Source organism: Zonotrichia albicollis, chromosome 2 (assembly GCF_047830755.1).
Source record: "Zonotrichia albicollis isolate bZonAlb1 chromosome 2, bZonAlb1.hap1, whole genome shotgun sequence".
In the NCBI taxonomy this organism is placed as follows: Eukaryota; Metazoa; Chordata; class Aves; order Passeriformes; family Passerellidae; genus Zonotrichia; species Zonotrichia albicollis.
Genome location: NC_133820.1, coordinates 35,254,496 through 35,271,642, shown reverse-complemented (window position 1 = coordinate 35,271,642; position 17,147 = coordinate 35,254,496). Strand labels below are relative to the sequence as shown.

The following is a 17,147-nucleotide window of genomic DNA, read 5'->3' as shown; positions in this document are numbered from 1 at the left end:
TTGGCCTAATCACCCATGTTCAAGGGTTAGGTAGAACTGCAGTCTGTCCTCCTACCAGGTTAAAACACTGCTGCTGTATAATCAGGCTACCACAGGGCTGAAAAAAGGTACCTGTTTCTGGAGATTCCAGGCAGGTAAACAAACAACATGACAGTCCTACAACTACAGCAAAAGGTATTTGTACTAAAGCTAGGGCATTAAAAAAAAAAAAAAGGCAAATAAACAAATGCCCGACCAACAAAACACCAAAATGCAGCATGAATGTGCCTAAAGAATTTTATTCTCTTTGTAGACCTATAGCAATGAATTTAACCAATTCTCATTCTCCTTAGCAGACTGCTTCATACCAGCAAATAAAGAGGCCAAAAATCCTCCTCCAATGTCAAGAGAATTGATTTATCTCCTCCACAACCCAAACATTTGGACGCACAAAAAAGAACAACATATCAGGTATATAATGTAAGAGAGAGCCACTGTCAGAAGGACTTAAATATCAACCTCCACTTCAAGCAGCCCAGTAAGCCATTCCAAGAATGGCGTGAGTCGTCAGAGAAAGATGGAAGGAAGATTCAAACAACTATAGATACAATAAATATTTCCTACCTGTCTTGGGCCTCAAAGTGCCTCAATTTGTATCTGTGCTTCAATAAATTATCTTCCAAATTGTGATACATATCTGCATCCCTCCTTGTGCAGGTTTGAGTCATATATGCTTACTGCACTCTTGCCATACATATTGTCACACACTCACAGACTAGCTCTTTCTTGCAGAAACCAGATCCAATGTAAAATTCAAAATACTTTCTTGATCTTGTGCAACCTCAGTTGCTTTTATGTTATGAAAAGTAAAAGGCTTATTTTCACTGTATCAATTATTTGCCTCTATTTTCAAACTCCTTCACACTGACCAACTCTTTAAACTGACATCCAACTTGCACTCCAATCAATTGCTTTTTTAAGCCTTTATTATCTTTTTTTCAACGCCTGCTTGATAGGTCACATTTTCAAATTCTTAAAGAAGCCTCCCAGATACAAGCAATTTTCTGAAATGCTCATTTGATTTCCACGGATTCCACCTACCTTTTCATTCCAAGGGAAGGACTTACTTTTTTAGGTTTTTTTTCATGGGCATTTTTCTTACTGTGGGCATAACATGAACTTTCCAGTGGAGAGAGAAAGCCCTGAGATTAAGTTCGTAAGCAATCTTTTTTTCTTCTTCCAACAAGTTTATAGAAGTCCAGCTTTGTCCACCTCCAGGTGGGGGGAGAAAAAAACCCCCAAAAACAAAAACCAAAAGATATCCCATGACACACCACCAACATTAAAAACAGCAGTCAGTAATACTATCAGTTTAAGAATTGCTTACAGTAACAGAGAAAACTAATTTCTCAAAATTATTCACTAAAGATACCCAAAGTGCTCTTTTTTTTAAGAGATAAGAAAAATTCCACATAGTAGGATATTCCTCTTCCCTCCCTGATAGTTTTTTGTCTACCCTTCCTTCTCCCCACTCACCATAGCCAGGAGAGAGATTGTGTCCCAGAGGCTGTCAGCCCCAGCCTGCTGCTAATTACATGTGCTCACAGCACCTATTGAGCATGCATGATACCTGGCCTGACTTCCAGAGGCATGGCACAACTGCCTACTCCCACTCAATCCATGAAAAATTGAAGTCAAACCAGCCAGGCTCTAACAGCCACATCTGGTTTCTATCATCAGCAAAACAAGGGTATATCACCCTCAGAAGAAATGGACCCTTGGAGCAAATCTAAGCTGCTGGAAACATGCAGCCTCTCCAAGCAAATAACCCTGGCAACAAAGCTGATCCCTGGATGCCACTGAGGCTAGTCCTGCTGTTGTAGCAATTCCTCCATTCTACTGACTCAAGAGTGAGAACAAGCATAACAGGTCCCCACCTGCCACAGGACACTAAGATCACCTTTGTCAAATGTTAGTGACACATACTTCACACACTGCCTTCCATGCTGCCACCTACACATTTACTGTGACTCAATTCAGGGAGATTTAACAATTTGGTTTAATAGTCAGCAGTTGATCATCAACCATGCAAGTTATTGAAACATCTTCTGTCAAGAGCAAGGAGAGATGCCAATGGCATAACATTTTAAATGGAATTAATTAATTTTCATCTTGAATTTGTGATTTCCCGGTTCTTGCTGCTTTACAATTCAGTTGCCTTGAGGCTGAGAAAATAAGCACCATGGCTTCCTGCAAGCAGACTGGTACAGCTTTTAAAACTAATCAGTGACAGACGGTAAGGCTACAACATTTCCAGCCACAGCATTATCTTACAAGAGGGAAGTATTTGCGCAATTACTTTGTTTTAACTGCAAGGTCATGTTTGCAGAGCCAGATAAACACCAACATCAAACACATACTAAGGTCTCGGAGTATAAATAAGACAGAAGATAATCATTTAATAATAGTGAAAAACACCTCACACAGCAGCTGCGACTGCACTGAAGGATCCCACTCTCCTGAAGAGAAACTTCAAGCCTCCAGCACATGTCTCAAACCTAAGAGTGCAAAGCCAATAGCACATCTACATTCTCCACACAGAATACTCTAATAACTTTATTTTAAATCACCAGGCCTATCAAGGAAACACTGGGTAGTTAAATGCAGGTCCAACAGCCTGGCACCAAGATCTGAACAGGTTTATTCCTCTCACAAAATACCACCTGCATTACTGGCTGTATACAAACCAAGCTTACACAATCCAATTTGCCACCTAACAAGAACATAGCTGGCAGTTGCACTGTCTGCACAGCATGACTTCCTATGGACTCAAGTACCAACACACAGCTGGGCACAGGCAGGACAGCCCTGGATAATCCTTCTTTCTGCAGGGAAAGTGAAGAAAATACTGAACACCCCAAGAACTCACTCTAGCAACATAAGTCTATGACCTGCTGGGATTTTATTAGTCCTGTCCCATTCCATTGGCTTCAGATTAGTACTGCATTTTTAAGAGTACACATGCATTTGGAAGGGATTTATCCTATGGCCTGAGGTGCAAAACCAGATGTCCCGATCATTAGAACATCTGCTTGTGAAGAGGAGTGAAAACATACAAGCTAGATTTATAAACAAGGAGTTGGAAAATCTGATCCCCTGCTTCTGCTCACAGCTCTGTCATGGACTCCTTCTGGCCTTCACTAGTTACTCAATCTTTCACTGCTAAGCACAATGAACACTGTGATGACCCTGTCAGGAGAAGGACACAGTGGACCAGATGATGCTCTATGAGCTGAAGCACAGGGATGTACTGAGGACACCTGATACAGAACCTGAGTCAGACTCCCTCCCTCACAGCTCTGGCACTCTGTGTCTCCCACAGGATCAGCTGTTACCCTGCCTGTGGCTCCATGCACACGTGGTCTCCTTCCCTATCAAACAATAACAATCCATGCACCAAATTAACAGCAAAACATACACACTCCAAGTCTAGACACACATTCATCTTCTTTCAAGGCATTTAAAAAAAAATCTACCAAAAGAAAAGTACTGAAATAGGCACTTATTATTTATTACACACTATGCTTTCAGTCAGGCATTTCCCCAGAAAGAAAAAAAACCAAATTACTTATTTTCTGCCTTTTTTATTCACAAAGTCAATTCTTACAGAAAACAGGAAGTTTATTTACCCTTGTGGAAAACAAATATGCTTACTTGACAAAAATGAACACTAGGAATGTAATTCAGAACCACCAACCACCAAGAATCAAAATTCAGTCCTTATGCTTAAAAAGCATCAGAGCATCAAAAATGTATTTCTATAGGCATAAGAAACACTGGCATGGATTTTTCAGGACCTGAGAGACAGGACTGGGCACAGAAGCCACAAGATCTGTCACTAACTTGATCTGAGACATCAGATAAACAACTTCACCCCCTCTCAGTCTTACCTTACACTTCAGTAAGCCAGTAATGATAAAATTACCTGCCTCACTACATGGGTGGAGAACACTTTAGTAATTCATGACTACAAAGCAACTTGAGAACTGTGGATATAAAACTTGTACATATACACACATATGCAAATTAAAACAGACAGGTATTATATTTATAAATTAAAGCCAAGTTAGCAGAGATTACCCAAAAGCTCCAGTCAGCACTCCAGCTATACTGAGCAGGACCCTGCATTTTCTCTGTGCATGAATTAAGAGTCTCCTCTGAATCAGCAAGTAGCTGGTTAATAAGACCATGATCCACTTCATGAACTTCCTGTGAACAAAGAAGTAAGGTATGTAATCCAGCAGTGGTGGAGAAAGGTGAAACAAGATGGTTAGTCCATTTAACAGCTGTATATCAAATGAAACCTGACATGGTAGTTTCACCAAGGTGAGTGGCATGGAAACACTTCCACGGACAGCTTTTTCATTGTTTTTATTTTGTTCCCCCTAGACTACACTATATTTAATTATATTTCACATCTTTTTATCAAACTATTTTATTTCCAATGCAGCCCCCCCACCCAACTTGCATGTTGAAGCTGCACAGATATTTAGAACTCAAATTATATCAACACAAGACATCAGTGCCTAACATGCAGCACATCTCAGGAACCTGTGAGACCTTTCAGAACTTGAGAAAAGTCATACAGGTGTAGCATGTTTACCAGAGTACTGACATATACTATTATAATACTGATACATCAAGTGTTTATACTTACTGTTAGTTACACTATAAATTGTACAGAAATACAAACACCTCAGAGACAAGTAATTTGACTCATAACACTATTAAGATAATAAGCACCACTGTTTTCTAATTCTGTAGCACTCTCCATTGTTATCAGTATTCTTCACTTTGGAAGTCAGTTGTACTTTATGAAGGGAAACAGCCATGAATGTCACTTGTGCCATCCCACTAGCAAACGGTACAAAACCAGCCCAGGGCCCTAACCAGTAACCCCGCCTGTAGTACCGGATCCGCCGGACTGAGGTAACGCCGGGTTTCAACTCCAAACCAGCTCAGAACCGAGACGGTGTGGGGCCACCCCGCCCCGCGCTGCCGGGGCCGCGGCCCGGGCTGGGGACAGGCTGCGGAGGGGACAGCGGAGCGAGGCAAAGGCACAGGCACTCCGGGCAGCGTGGGCTGAGAGCAGAGCGGCCCCCGCGGGGCTTTTCCACGCCAACACCCGCACTCGCTACAACCTCCACCAGTTGCTGCCCGCCCGCTCCTCCCCACCAAACGCCGGGGCTCAGCCCGGCAGCCCCGCAGCCGCCTCCCCGCCGGCTCTCCCGGGAGCCCAGACCTTCCCTGCGGGGACGCGCGGGGCGTTCGCCGCCCCCCTCATCGGGGCCCCGCCTCGCCCCAAAAACTTTGGGGAGGTGGGTGGGGACGGCGGAGCTTCCCAGCGCTGCCCGCGGGGCCGCGCCGCCGCCGCCCGTCCGGGGCCCGCCCGTGCGGCTGCCCCGGAAAGGGAGCGGGGCTGCCGCTGCCCGCACCTACCTGGGCGGCCCTCCGCTGGCCCGGGGGGGCGGCGGGGCGGCGGCCGGGGGCACGGAGCCCGCCGGAGGGGCGGGCGGGGAGCGCAGAGCGCGGCGCTTACCATGGAGGGGGGCGAGGGCCGCGCGGCGCCCGCCAGCTGCCTGCGCGGGGCGCACGGCGGGGCCGCGGCCGCCATTTAAAGGGGCCGGCGCCGGCCGCGCTGCCGGCCCGCGGCGGGAGGAGGTTGTCAGGGGCGAGCGGCGCCGCTGCTCCCGAGGAGGGGGAGCCGTCATGGGGGGCGGAGAGCGCTGAGGCGCCTACGGTGCCCTCCTCGCCCTGCCGCGGCAGCGCCGCTGCGGCTTCCGCACGGGTTAACTGGAAAGCCTCCGCGCCGGTGGAAAGTTTAAGGGCTGTAGTAGGAAAAAACTCCCGGCTGCGGGGAGTGAGGGGGGGCAGCGTTCGCTGCCTCCTGCCCGAGGAGAGCCCCGCGCCTTCCGCCCTCCGTGAGCGCAGCCGGTTAAACAGCGCCCGGGCAGCGAAACGGCTCCCAGATCCTGGGTTCGTGGGATTCCACGGAAAACACTGCCGAGAGGCCGCTCCCGGGGACTCCTAGGGGGAGAGGGGAAGGGCTGGCTGCGGGCCGAGCGGAGGATGAGGTGACATGAAGGCAGTCAGTGAGGGGGCTTTCACCCCGGGAAACCCTGGGTCTCAGTTTTGAAGCTGCTGAGCAGCGCCGAGTGGTTTCTGCCCCAATCTGATCACCCGGAGGGCTCCTCAAATCAGGGCACCCAGCCAGAGCGACCATGGCTCGCAGATTTGCACCCTCAGCTCACCTCACAGGAAAAAGGAGAGCCCCTATGATGTGCAGAGAAATCACATTGCTAGGTAGTTGGCAGATGGATGGATGGATGGATGGATGGATGGATGGATGGATAAAGTATGGATGGATAAAGTTGCCTGCTGTGTCATTGCTACTTCCTTCTGTTGTCCCCTTTCTCTCTGCCTCTTCCCCGGGAAATGCGTGGAGGCTCCCTTTGGACATCTCAGGGTGCTCACTGCTACATTAGAAAAAGTACCTGAAGTTCCGTGGGTGACTCCCTATTCCATCTGTTGGCCCAGACAGGACAGCGTTAATCCAAGCAACTGCTTAATTAAATTTACAAGAGAGTGTAAAAAAGAATGTGTGGTTTGTTTCATTTTTGTTCCTTGCTTTCTTGATATGCACCTGAAACTTGAATTTTGGGGGCTTTTTTCAACAACACTCAGGGTACCGGTTTATTTCTCTTCTTGTCCAAAAACTGAATTATACTGGGTTATTCAAGTGAGAGAAACTTCATGCTCAGCTACTGGCTGCCAGCAACACTAACCAACCTTTGTATTCCCTCAGTTAAAAGCTGGCTGACCTGGCACTTTGGCTCAGGCATGACCTACTTAATGGAGGATTCACAAGAGAATTGCTAGTTCCGGATGACATGAACGTAAATAGCATTTGCAGGAGCATTGGTGGTATGTCCATGACAACACATTTGAAGGGTTTTTTTGAAGCACACCAAGGACTTGGTTTAAATCAGGCAGTGTTTGGATTGCCTTTGGTTCAGATCCATCTTTGCACGCTGACTCCTCTGACACAAAGTCACAATCAGCGCTCCAAACCAGTAACTCAGTCCAAAATCCTCATGATCTGCCAGGTGCCTTCGACTCTACTGGTTGTTCCCTCATCAAACTCTTTATTGTTTTTGACTCCTCTGACTTTTCCTTTCATGATATTTTGGCTTTGCTCACTAACACTTTGGCAGTACTTCCTCCGGAAGACCCTCACAAACTTCCATCTTCCTTTTGAAGTGCTCTGTTGCTCTGCACTTGGTCCCAGTTCCCTTCCTAATATGATTCCTGCCTGGTAATCACAGCCCTTCCCATTCTCCCAAGCCATTTCAGAAAAGTATTTGTCTCCTACGTTCTTTTGACCATACTCCCTCTAGCCCATCCTGCTTTCACTGCTTCCACTGCTTTGGGATCTGCACACCAAAGCTTAAGTGACAACTGGTGACTCCAGGAATGGGCTGTTCTTCTTGACATTGGTCAGCCAAGTTTTGTGAATCAGATATGGATTCTTAGGGCTTTCAAATGCAAAGAAAAGCGGAAATACTCATCCTTCTCTCAGCTGCATTGTGCTTTAAGAGTAATGGAATTGAGTCTTTACTGGACCCTTAAGCACAATTCCATTACCTGGAGAGCTTGGAAGATATGGATAGAAGACATTAGATAAAGTATGCTGTAATCCCTAATCCTGCAGCTGAGGTAAGAGGTGTCAGGCAGATAGTGACAGTCGTCCATGCTTGGTACAGGCATAGCACAGCTGGCAGGGCTGGGTGGTACAGGTGGGGCTTGGAGCTGCTGTAGCTCCTCTCACATGGTCCTGCTCTGTGTGGGCTTTCTATAAACACAGACTACTTCAGAGCACACCTGTTGGTTTTGCAGATAGGCCGCCCTCTCCAGCAGTTTCCCCCTCCACCCAAGTTGCATAGACATAAACTCTACTTAAATATAAGTAGAGTTTAAGTACTCAACTTTTGATGAAAAAGGTTTTGTTCTGCACTAAAAAAACACTTTGGGGAATACACTTAACCTGTAAACACCATGTGCATATAGCCACAAACATACTGAGTTCCTGAAGTTTCCTTTTGTGGTGCATTAGGGTGATAATGTGGTGCATTAGAGTCTGGCTGTTCAGAAAATTAAGCCAATGCTCTTTGTGTTCTCACCATCACTAGGGAGGGGTTCAGCACAAGAGTGGTCTCCTTTGCAGTATCTGGATATTCTCTACTCAGCCCAAAGTTGTGGTTTATACAAGCCAAAAGTGAAAAACAGTGAATTATCTTCCCTCTGCTCTCAGAGCATTTTCAACATGTTCTCAGAGAGAGATCAGAACAGCCACTGGGGAAATAATTGTTGTCACTTACAATGTGGCTCTCATCCAGGGAGCAGGCAGAGCACTATGAGCTCAAAGCTGTGGTAACTTTAGTAAGTGTGACATTCACTGGGCAGAATGTGAGGTCCTATTGCTATAATACACACATATTTTTTACCCGTACTACCAGAGGGAGAGGTGGTGAGGCCATGTACTTCAGCAACCATGGACCAGCACATTGGGAAACTCTATAGATCTGCAGTCTCTTCATTCATCTTCTTCTTGATGGTGGGTGAGTACTAAACCACCTTCCTTAATTAGAAGAAATACAGGTTGTTCTTGGAAGCTTGGCTTGAGAAGTTCTCTTTATTTTCAAAATGCAACTTTCAACTGTGAGCTTCCTCAGGGTGCAGGGAAATTGTATTAAATGTTCAGAAAGAGTGTATTTGCCTGTCTTTTCCCAGATGTGCCTCGTCATTCCTAGAAGCTTCATTTCTATTTTGTTTCTCTGATATATTAGCCACCAGTTATTGTCACAGGGTTCATATTCATATCCATTTGTGAGAGCCAACCTCAGCCGAGGGCAAAGATCATTTAAATTAAAAGCAGCAATGTGCAGTCATTGATCACTTAATCATAGATGTCTGAGAGCTGGATACAGTTTGAAAAGCACCTTCATGGCACCAGCATGGTATGACTGTGAAGCTGAGATCTAAAGCAAACAAAACTATCTGAAAGACAGTAATTTCATCAGCAGAGGATTTTTTTTGTGGGTTGGAAATTGAGCCCTATTTGCCCTCAACCCCTCCTCCAGCTACTGAGTGTGAATGTAGGAGAGGAGGCTAAACTGGAAAGGTAGAATTCTGCACTGACCTCCCCACACCTTTGTGATTTCCCCATGCTGTTGGCAGCTGGCAGAAGAAGCTTGCAGGGCTGCTCGGATTTACTGCAGGCTCCAAAGACTTAAGTGAGGCTCCGGGACAGGAAGAGAGTGCAACTGTGTTTTATTCTTTCCTTTTGTCACCCCAGCCCCTCTAGCCTGCCTTGCAGTATTTCTCACTTAAGGGTCTGATAAGGCCCTACACGGGGAAGTATCAACCTGCAGGTTACATGGAGGGGAAGCTGAGGGCTTCGGCAGGTGCCCTATTAGTACTGGCAAATGCAGAGCACATTGCCGCATTGCAGGGAGTCCCTGAGAGCTTTCTCCCCTCATGGCTGGAAACTGGATGTGAACTAAGGACTTCATATGACAATGACCTATTAGATCATCTAATCGTTTGTCCAGGTCTAGACAAGATCATCCATGCTGTATTTCTCTGTACCCTGTCTAGCTCAAGTGCTTTCACCACAAAGCCTTGCATTCCTCTCCATGGGCTTGAGCCCCACAGCCCGCATGACAAGGGAGCTACACATCACTCTGCTAATGAAGCAATTGACTTTAAAAGAGCTTTGCAGCAGAGTCAGCAAAGCATTTGGCATGGTATGCTCCCAGATGCCAAAACGATAAGGGCATTGTGTAATCGAATACCAGTGAACTAATATGTTCCAGTTTTGCAGCCTTAAAAAAAAAAAAGAAAGAAAAGAGAGGGGGAAAAATAGAGGCAGTGCTGTGACCTTCTCAGTGAAACCCCCAAAGAGAGCTGGGACGAAACAAGACAGCCTACTCCTCTCCTGTTTTAATTTTCCTAATTAGGTTACGTGATTTGTATTGAATAAAAGATCTTGAAATAAAACAGATGACAATTATTATATCATGACTATTATTTCATGATAGGAGAGGCGTATAAAACTCATGATGAACAGAGGCAACATCAAAGCACATTGTTCCTTCTCAGCTACATTTTCCATGCCACTGTCTGTGTAAAAAGTATACCTTTTGCATCACTAAAAGAAATAAAAATTACAGTTGTGTTACAGGGATGCATATGGCAAGACTGGAATACTTGTAGCAGAGAAGAAATTTTGTGGCCATTCCTCGAAAACAAGGTAGCAGTAGCACACATTAGCTAAAGCAGCAGTTATCCAGTGGAGAAAATTATTAATAGACTGAGATTTTATAAGAGTACTCATTATGAAACTACTCAAATTCACTCAAATAACCAAATAGATCACTTCAGAATATTTTATGCACAAAAACTGTAGTATGTCAAGCTTTGTCAGTTATTTCAATTATACTTTGCATTTCCTCAATGTATCTTGTCAAGATACTTCAACTTTTGTGACTGCTACCTCAATGCACATATCTAACTGGACAGGGAAGATCTACACCTCACATTTCCCCAATAAGCTCCAGTGGGCTCATTGGTAAGATAAGGTTGAACAGAAGGATAATATCTTGCCTGGTACCTGCTAATTTTAGGGGACCAGATTAAAACCTGTGTTTGTGTACCTAATTCTCAGGCATCCAATTTCTATGGGTTGCTGTTTCAGTTCCAAGGCAAAAATTTTCACTTTGACGTAAAAGCATAGAGTGCCAGACAGCTCAGAAGGTATTTCACATGCTCTGTTGTTGCCTAGTTTCACAGCCAGTTTATAGTTCCTGTATTTTTGCATCCATTAATTCTCTCTTGTTTCATAGTTAAACTGTAAGCTCTATACCCCAGCCTTTTGTAAGGTTCCCAGAACAAGAGGACCATGCTGGCTGACAGAAATCTTCTACTCCCATATGAGTCATAAATAATAATAACTGTGAATGCAACTGTGATTTTTGTGTACAAGCATGCCTGGAGGAGCTGTTCAAGTAACTCTCAAACTGATCATAAAGGGGTTTGGTTTTCCATTGCCTTGAGACATTTGTTCCTGAGCAGAGAGTGTCTATTGTCACTGTGATGCTTTACCAGACCCCCACAATAGCATTTCACACTCTGTGGATGGCAATGAAAAACTCAAGACAATGGAAAGTCAGGACCTTCACTCTGGAAGTGTCTGCAGTCCTTGAGAGGACACCAACTCGCTCAAAGGGAGACTATTTCACTTGAAGAAAATAAAACAGAAGAGCCTTTTCCAAAAATTGGTCCAAACTCTTTCTTGGCAAAAGCTTATTTTTCAGTTTGCTTTTCCCTTCTTTTGAGACAGCAACTATTCCTCTCATTTTCTGTGCCCAGGCCTGTTTCCAGAAGTGAGAGCCCTCTCACTACTCTTAGCTCAAGGATATGATACTGTGATTAGCACTTGAGTATGAGAAGGCAGGTTGAAATGTCTGCCTACAGGCATGTTCATGTTTTTCTAAGTAAAGTTAGCTGGAGACAGTCCTTTCACAGAGAATAGCTGTAACCCTCAGCTTCAGTATATGGGCATAAGGCTGATATTCTGTCCCCTAGACTGGTGATGGGATCTGCTGGGGCTTTAGTCTCTGGTAATGGAGATGCTTCCCATGATTTCAAGATTTCCTGTCCTGTAACTCAAAGTGCATGACAAAAATGCTAAGAACCACATTAGGTTTTGGGATACAGGCAGTTGCATTAGATGCACACTTATTCACCGCACTTTCCAACATAGAACTGCCAGTGCATAACTGTACATGCATTTTTTTGCTTTGCCTCAGAAGCAGTTGAGGCAGGAACATCAGGCCCTGAGACTTTTTTGGGGTGGGAAGAAAGAGGTTAGTGTTGCAGATGGAAATGGGGCTGGCTGGGCTCTGAATTTTACCCAAAGCCATTAGACAATGGCATTAATCTTCCTTCCTCTAGTATGGCAGTAGAAAGGAGCTGATATTCAGGAAAAGACCTGTCTGTACACAAGAACATAATCTAAGCAGGAACTAAGAAGAAAATCCCTATCATCATAACAGTGACTGCCCTCACGTGCTAATTCCAGGAGCCATTCTTTGTGCTGGTTAGAGGTCAGGAGCAGCAGGGACATTTATCATCCTATCTCCCTCAGCTGTCCTCTTCTCTCTCTTCCCTGGTACAGATGTAGGAGTTACTGGTGGACGTGCAAACAGGGAGAATGCAGCAGCTGTGATTCATGTAACAGCACAGCCTTTGTGGTTGACACCTGAGCCTTGGAACCTTTTGGTGACTCAAACACCAGCCAAGGAGAAAGCCAAAGAGGGTGAAACTGTGGTCTTGAACTGTCAGCTTAACAGTCCACAGCATCCCTCCCTGACCGACCTGATGGTGAAATGGTACAAAGAAGATGAAAAGGGGCAGATGGACCTGCTAGAAAAGAATGTGACCATCCTGCCAAATAATTCCAGGATCTTCATGAGTGGAGACTTGTCCCAAGGGGATGTTTCCCTGACTATCCTCAATGTGACAACCAGTGACCATGGCATTTATTTCTGTGAGGTTACACTTCCGGACGGGAAGGTGGTGACTGGAGATGGCACAAAGCTCAGGATCAGGAGGGCTCTGGGTAATACTTGGAGTTATTTACTTTTCTCATCTTTTTCTTCCAAAGCTGGTCTGCACACTGGTGGAAAGAGAGAAGTTGCCCTGTTTGTCCTCTGGCAGTAAGGGCCTGGTGTCATGGAGTGTAATTGCTCTATAACATTTCTCATTGTTTTTGTAAGGCCAGCTAAAATTCACTAGCTTGTCTCTATAAACAATCATAGGTGTTATTATAAGGAGGAGCATTTACAACACAAAAAGGAGTAATGTTATCCATAAAAATAAAGTCACTGCAAAGAATGAAGCAGCCAGACAAGTTCCCCTTGTACTCACAGTTCTGACAGAACCCCCATGAGTGACAGGTGACAAGGTACCATCTCAAGGAACAGCTCTAGACCTCTTTTTTTTGATGTTATTTCTCTCCAACCCACTAACTTGCATAGTCATTCCTGAACTCTGAATGACATAAGTAATCCCACAATAATCACGAGGATCATATGTAATATGATCGTTATATAATTTTTGATTAACTTCATTCACATTAAAGTAGCATTAGAAGTGCTATGCTATGTTTTCTTAGCCCCACAGATACACACCAGGCATATTAAGTAAAGAGGTAACTTGCTATGTCTGCAGCAGCTGGAAATGTCAAACTTTCCTTTTATGTAGGCTAAACAGATTCCAGTCCCAAAAAGTCAACACATTAGAAGGGTTATTATCTTATTATCTAATTAACAAAAAATGCCTCCTTCTGTGTCAAGAGTAAATTATGCAAGTGCCATTTCCCTCTTTTTCATCACCAAAGCTTCTCTCTCACCAAGATTCACTAAGCCTTTGGCCTCTTGAGCCTGATTTACTAATTTTTATAACATTACTCAGTTTAAACTGTAACACTAAAGCAAGCAAACTGTGCCCCTCTGCAAGGGCTTTGGTCGTGTGTCTAATGAGGTCTCCTGTTGGCTTGATCTCATAGTCTCAGTAGCACAGGTTACTCTTGAAATGTCTGCACTCTGGCCAGCATAATTGCCTTCCTGTGTTCCTGAGATGATGAAATGTATAATTTCAGCACTATGCTATCTCTGTCATGCAACAGTCCCAAGAGCAACCAGGCAAATAAAGGACTCCAGTGGAGCTGTCTCTGCTCTCTGGTGCTGTCTCCCTTGGAAGTAGATAGGCAGACCAATGGTTTTCCTGAAGTTGTCCGAGTAATTTTTTTCCTTTCAAAAATAAAGTGTACAGGCCTGAGTCCCATTAACTCAAGCAGCAGCTTCTTTTACCACCCCATAGTGTCTAGCTGTTGAGGGAGATTTCTGGGATGATGGGGCTGCCCTGTCCCTAAAGCACCAGATAGCATAGGAGCTTAGGAATGCTGCTTGGGAGTTCCTACACAGCAATGAAAACAATCAGTAGCTCTGTAGTGCAAGTCACTCTTCTGTGTAGAAGGGACTTCATGTCAGACAAGACATCAGCAGCATCATAGTCAGCAGCTTCCTCTGCAGCCACTGCAGAAAACATGCTGGCTACATTGCATATACTTGTCTGGAAAACATTTTACATCTCTCTCTGCCTTCCTTTCTCCCCCAGGCTTGTTTGGTATAGAAGAATCCATTGGAACAATCATTGGGGTTGTGGCAGCTGGTATTGGAGGCATTGTGGTTCTGATCGTTGTTTTAACCCCACAGCTGAGGAAGTGCGTCCTCTGCATGAGACAGGAGTCTCACCAAAGGTACCTGTGTTTTAACTGAAAGACAAGCAAGACACTTACTTACCTCAGGTCAGACATGGGATCTGGTTCAGAAAATAAGCAGTGTGAACAAAACTCTAACAGAGCTGGTTCTGTGTTCCATCACTTTTTCAAATAGGTTTTTGTTTATGTTGGGTAGAGCTTTACCAATGGGCCTAATGAATTACCTATAAAGAGAATAATAGGATCTTCTTTAATTGCCACTTTGGACTAAGAGTTTTTCAATTAGATACTGCAGCTTCTTTTAACAAAGACCAAGGACTCATTCAGTTCTTTCATGTTTATACTGAAGGATGGTTCTGCCTCCTGCCAATTTCGTGCTTACATCTGTATTCTTGCAATGCTTTTGTACAGAAAACCTATGATGGCTTAGGTGTGTGAGGTGTGGTTTATACAGCCTTACTTAAAGACCTGTCTTCTATTAGATCAGCTGATAACGTTGGGAAAACCAGACATTTCCACCATACATGAGCCAAAGAAATGCCTCAATAAGAGGCTGATGTACCCAAAAGCTCGCCTACTTTTTTCTATTCTGTCAACTAACTGATCTAATTTGAGGAGACTGACACTGCATTTTGAAACAAGTTGAGTTCCCATTTTGAGCAACCCAAGATGTGGTATGCGTTTCAGAGCGAGCTCAGCTGACTTTTTGCATTCATTGAGGAGACGTGTGATTTGCACCTCTTCTCCTGGCGCTCAGAAATCTTGCTCAGCCTGATGAAAGAATCCCCTCCCTGAAGGGCTGAAGGCAGAGCTGTGCCTGCAGTTCCCTGGAGCGCTGCCGCCACCTGATGGACAGGGACACGCCGGGAGCTCTCTCCGGGGAGGATCTCCCAGCCCTCGCTGGGAAGAGCACTCCCTTCCATAGGGTGATGCTGTCCATAGAGCAGCATCCCTCTGCAAACGCTCTGTATTAAGAATTCACAACTTCTTTTGCCAGAAAGCCTCGGGGGAGTTTATTGTGTTGTCCTGACTCTGTTGCTCACTCATTCTCTCTCCTTCTTGCTCAGCAGAGCTTGAGGTACAGCATTGCAGGAGTCGCTGGGATATGCAAAGCCTGCAGATGGAACAACTTCTGATGCCCCATAAGCCAAAAAAATGGAGTTCTAGATGGAATAAAAGTCTTTGCCTCTACATGTTGACTTTGGCATTTTTGTTTTTGTTAGCAAGCTTCCTTTTCCTGTGGCCTTGTCAGCTGCAGTGGCATATTTACCATCCTCCTGCAGCAAGAAGCAAAACAGCTTTTTGTGAAGCAATTAATATTATCACCTGCAAAAACTCCACTTAGTCTGGCCACGTATCTCTGAATTTAGACTCTGATGAAGCACCCTGGATCTCTCTGTGCCATTAGCCCTTATTTGAAAGGTGCAGTTCAAAGCTTGTCAGCTGAGTTTCAGCAGACAGAAGGAGCCCAGACTACCCAGGTGCTCCAGGTGCCCATGTAGTGCTCGCACCTCCCCGAGGAAATCAAAAGCATTGCTTCTGGGGATGCAGGAGCGGCTCCCTCCTGTCCGTGCCTCCTGCCAAAGAGGCTCTTGTCCTGGTGGCTTGTCCAGCCTAAATGCTTGTGACAAAGGTGCAAAGAGCACCCACTGGTACATAGCAACTCCTGGCTGAAAGAATGGGATTTTGGTTTCTCCTGCCAGAAGGAAATGTAGCATTTGAATATAAGCCTTTAATACTATTTAAAAAAAAAAAAAAAAGAGGAGAGATGAAAGATTTGCTTGACATGACTGATGTTCTCCACGGCCTCTGTTTCCTGATGTGACAATAATTGATTCCCAGGCAGTCAGTGACTGGGGGACATGCCAATATAAGAGACTGTGGTAATCACATATCTTCTGAACAGAGACTTAATTCTCTCCCAGGATTTTCCTGAGAAGCCGTGAGAAAGCTCAGAGAAAACAATTCTTATCTTCACTTGCTGCTCCTGTGATTGTGCACATGTGGAATGTGTTATGGAGATTGTTTACCAAAAGAGTGATTTCCTAATTGGACTCTGGTGATGGTGTTTTGATTGATTGACCAATTGGATCCATGTGCATATCGGACTGTCTGGCAAAGGTGATGGGTTTTTCCATAGTATAGTATAGTGTAGTGTAGTGTAGTGTAGCTCAATAAAGCATTTGTTCAGCCTCCTACAATCATGGTGTCAATGCACATCATTCCTGCATCGTGTCTGATGCTGCTACTATAGGAGACCCTCTTCTACAGGTATCAGAGAGCAGTGTATCAGCTCTGAGGCCTGTGGAGCAGTGAGTATATTCTTTTGCAAAGTGTGGGTATGCCTCTGGTAAGCAGAAGTCAGAAATGCTTGCTGACCTTGCAACTGCAATAGCCCAGTGTAACTCTGCTTACCCTTGAACACAGCTCAGAAGTGTCTCCAGTGCTGTGATCCAGGAGCATAAGGGATAAGACAACTGGGTTCTAAGCAATCTGGTCTGGTAAAAGGTGTCCCTGCTCATTGCACAGAGATTGAAACTAAATGATCTTTAAAGGCTCCTTCCAACCCAAACTACCCTATGAGTCTGTGATTAAAAAAAACAAAGTGCTATTTGGTGACAGGAGATGTATTCCCTCTGCACCACAGACCAAACCTCTGTTTCTGCAAAAGCATGATCAGAGCAGAATCTTCCCTTTGCTTCATCATATATGTTACCTGTCACAGAATCACAGGCTGGGTAGGTTGAAAGGGGCACAGTGGATC

General features: G+C 44.9%; 2 protein-coding genes across 11 annotated transcripts in view; one reads left to right on the top strand and one right to left on the bottom strand.

The window, feature by feature from the left end:
* GRAMD1C (GRAM domain containing 1C) overlaps nt 1-5,853 on the bottom strand; it is a 50,939-nt gene extending 45,086 nt beyond the window's left edge. For 2 of the 8 annotated variants that reach the window (XM_005486141.4, XM_014266409.3), the window contains exons 1-2: nt 5,579-5,734; nt 4,120-4,248 (exon numbers count right to left, since the gene is read on the bottom strand). In XM_005486141.4, the coding sequence (XP_005486198.2) occupies nt 4,120-4,248; nt 5,579-5,653 (204 nt within the window). In that variant the 5' untranslated portion in view covers nt 5,654-5,734. Of the gene's footprint in view, nt 1-4,119; nt 4,251-4,950; nt 5,083-5,281; nt 5,414-5,478 lie in introns of those variants that run through there. The other 6 variants (XM_026792837.2, XM_074534742.1, XM_074534740.1 and 3 more) reach the window with 6 other exon arrangements.
* On the top strand, nt 4,840-16,527 carry LOC102066718 (Ig kappa chain V-III region MOPC 321). 3 transcript variants are annotated; one of them, XR_012578935.1, is made up of 4 exons: nt 4,840-4,968; nt 12,278-12,721; nt 14,281-14,422; nt 15,454-16,527. XR_012578935.1 is itself a non-coding variant. In XM_026792839.2 (4 exons), exons 1-4 carry the CDS (start codon nt 8,591-8,593, stop codon nt 15,458-15,460), a joined length of 660 nt encoding a protein of 219 aa, XP_026648640.1. In that variant the 5' UTR covers nt 8,427-8,590; the 3' UTR covers nt 15,461-16,527. The 3 variants fall into 3 exon arrangements, 2 of the variants coding, with proteins under 2 accessions (XP_026648640.1, XP_026648639.1); XM_026792839.2 differs by lacking the exon at nt 4,840-4,968 and adding an exon at nt 8,427-8,657; XM_026792838.2 differs by lacking the exon at nt 4,840-4,968 and adding an exon at nt 8,427-8,657 and having other exon boundaries at nt 15,451-16,527.
* The last annotated feature ends 620 nt before the right edge of the window (nt 16,528-17,147 follow it).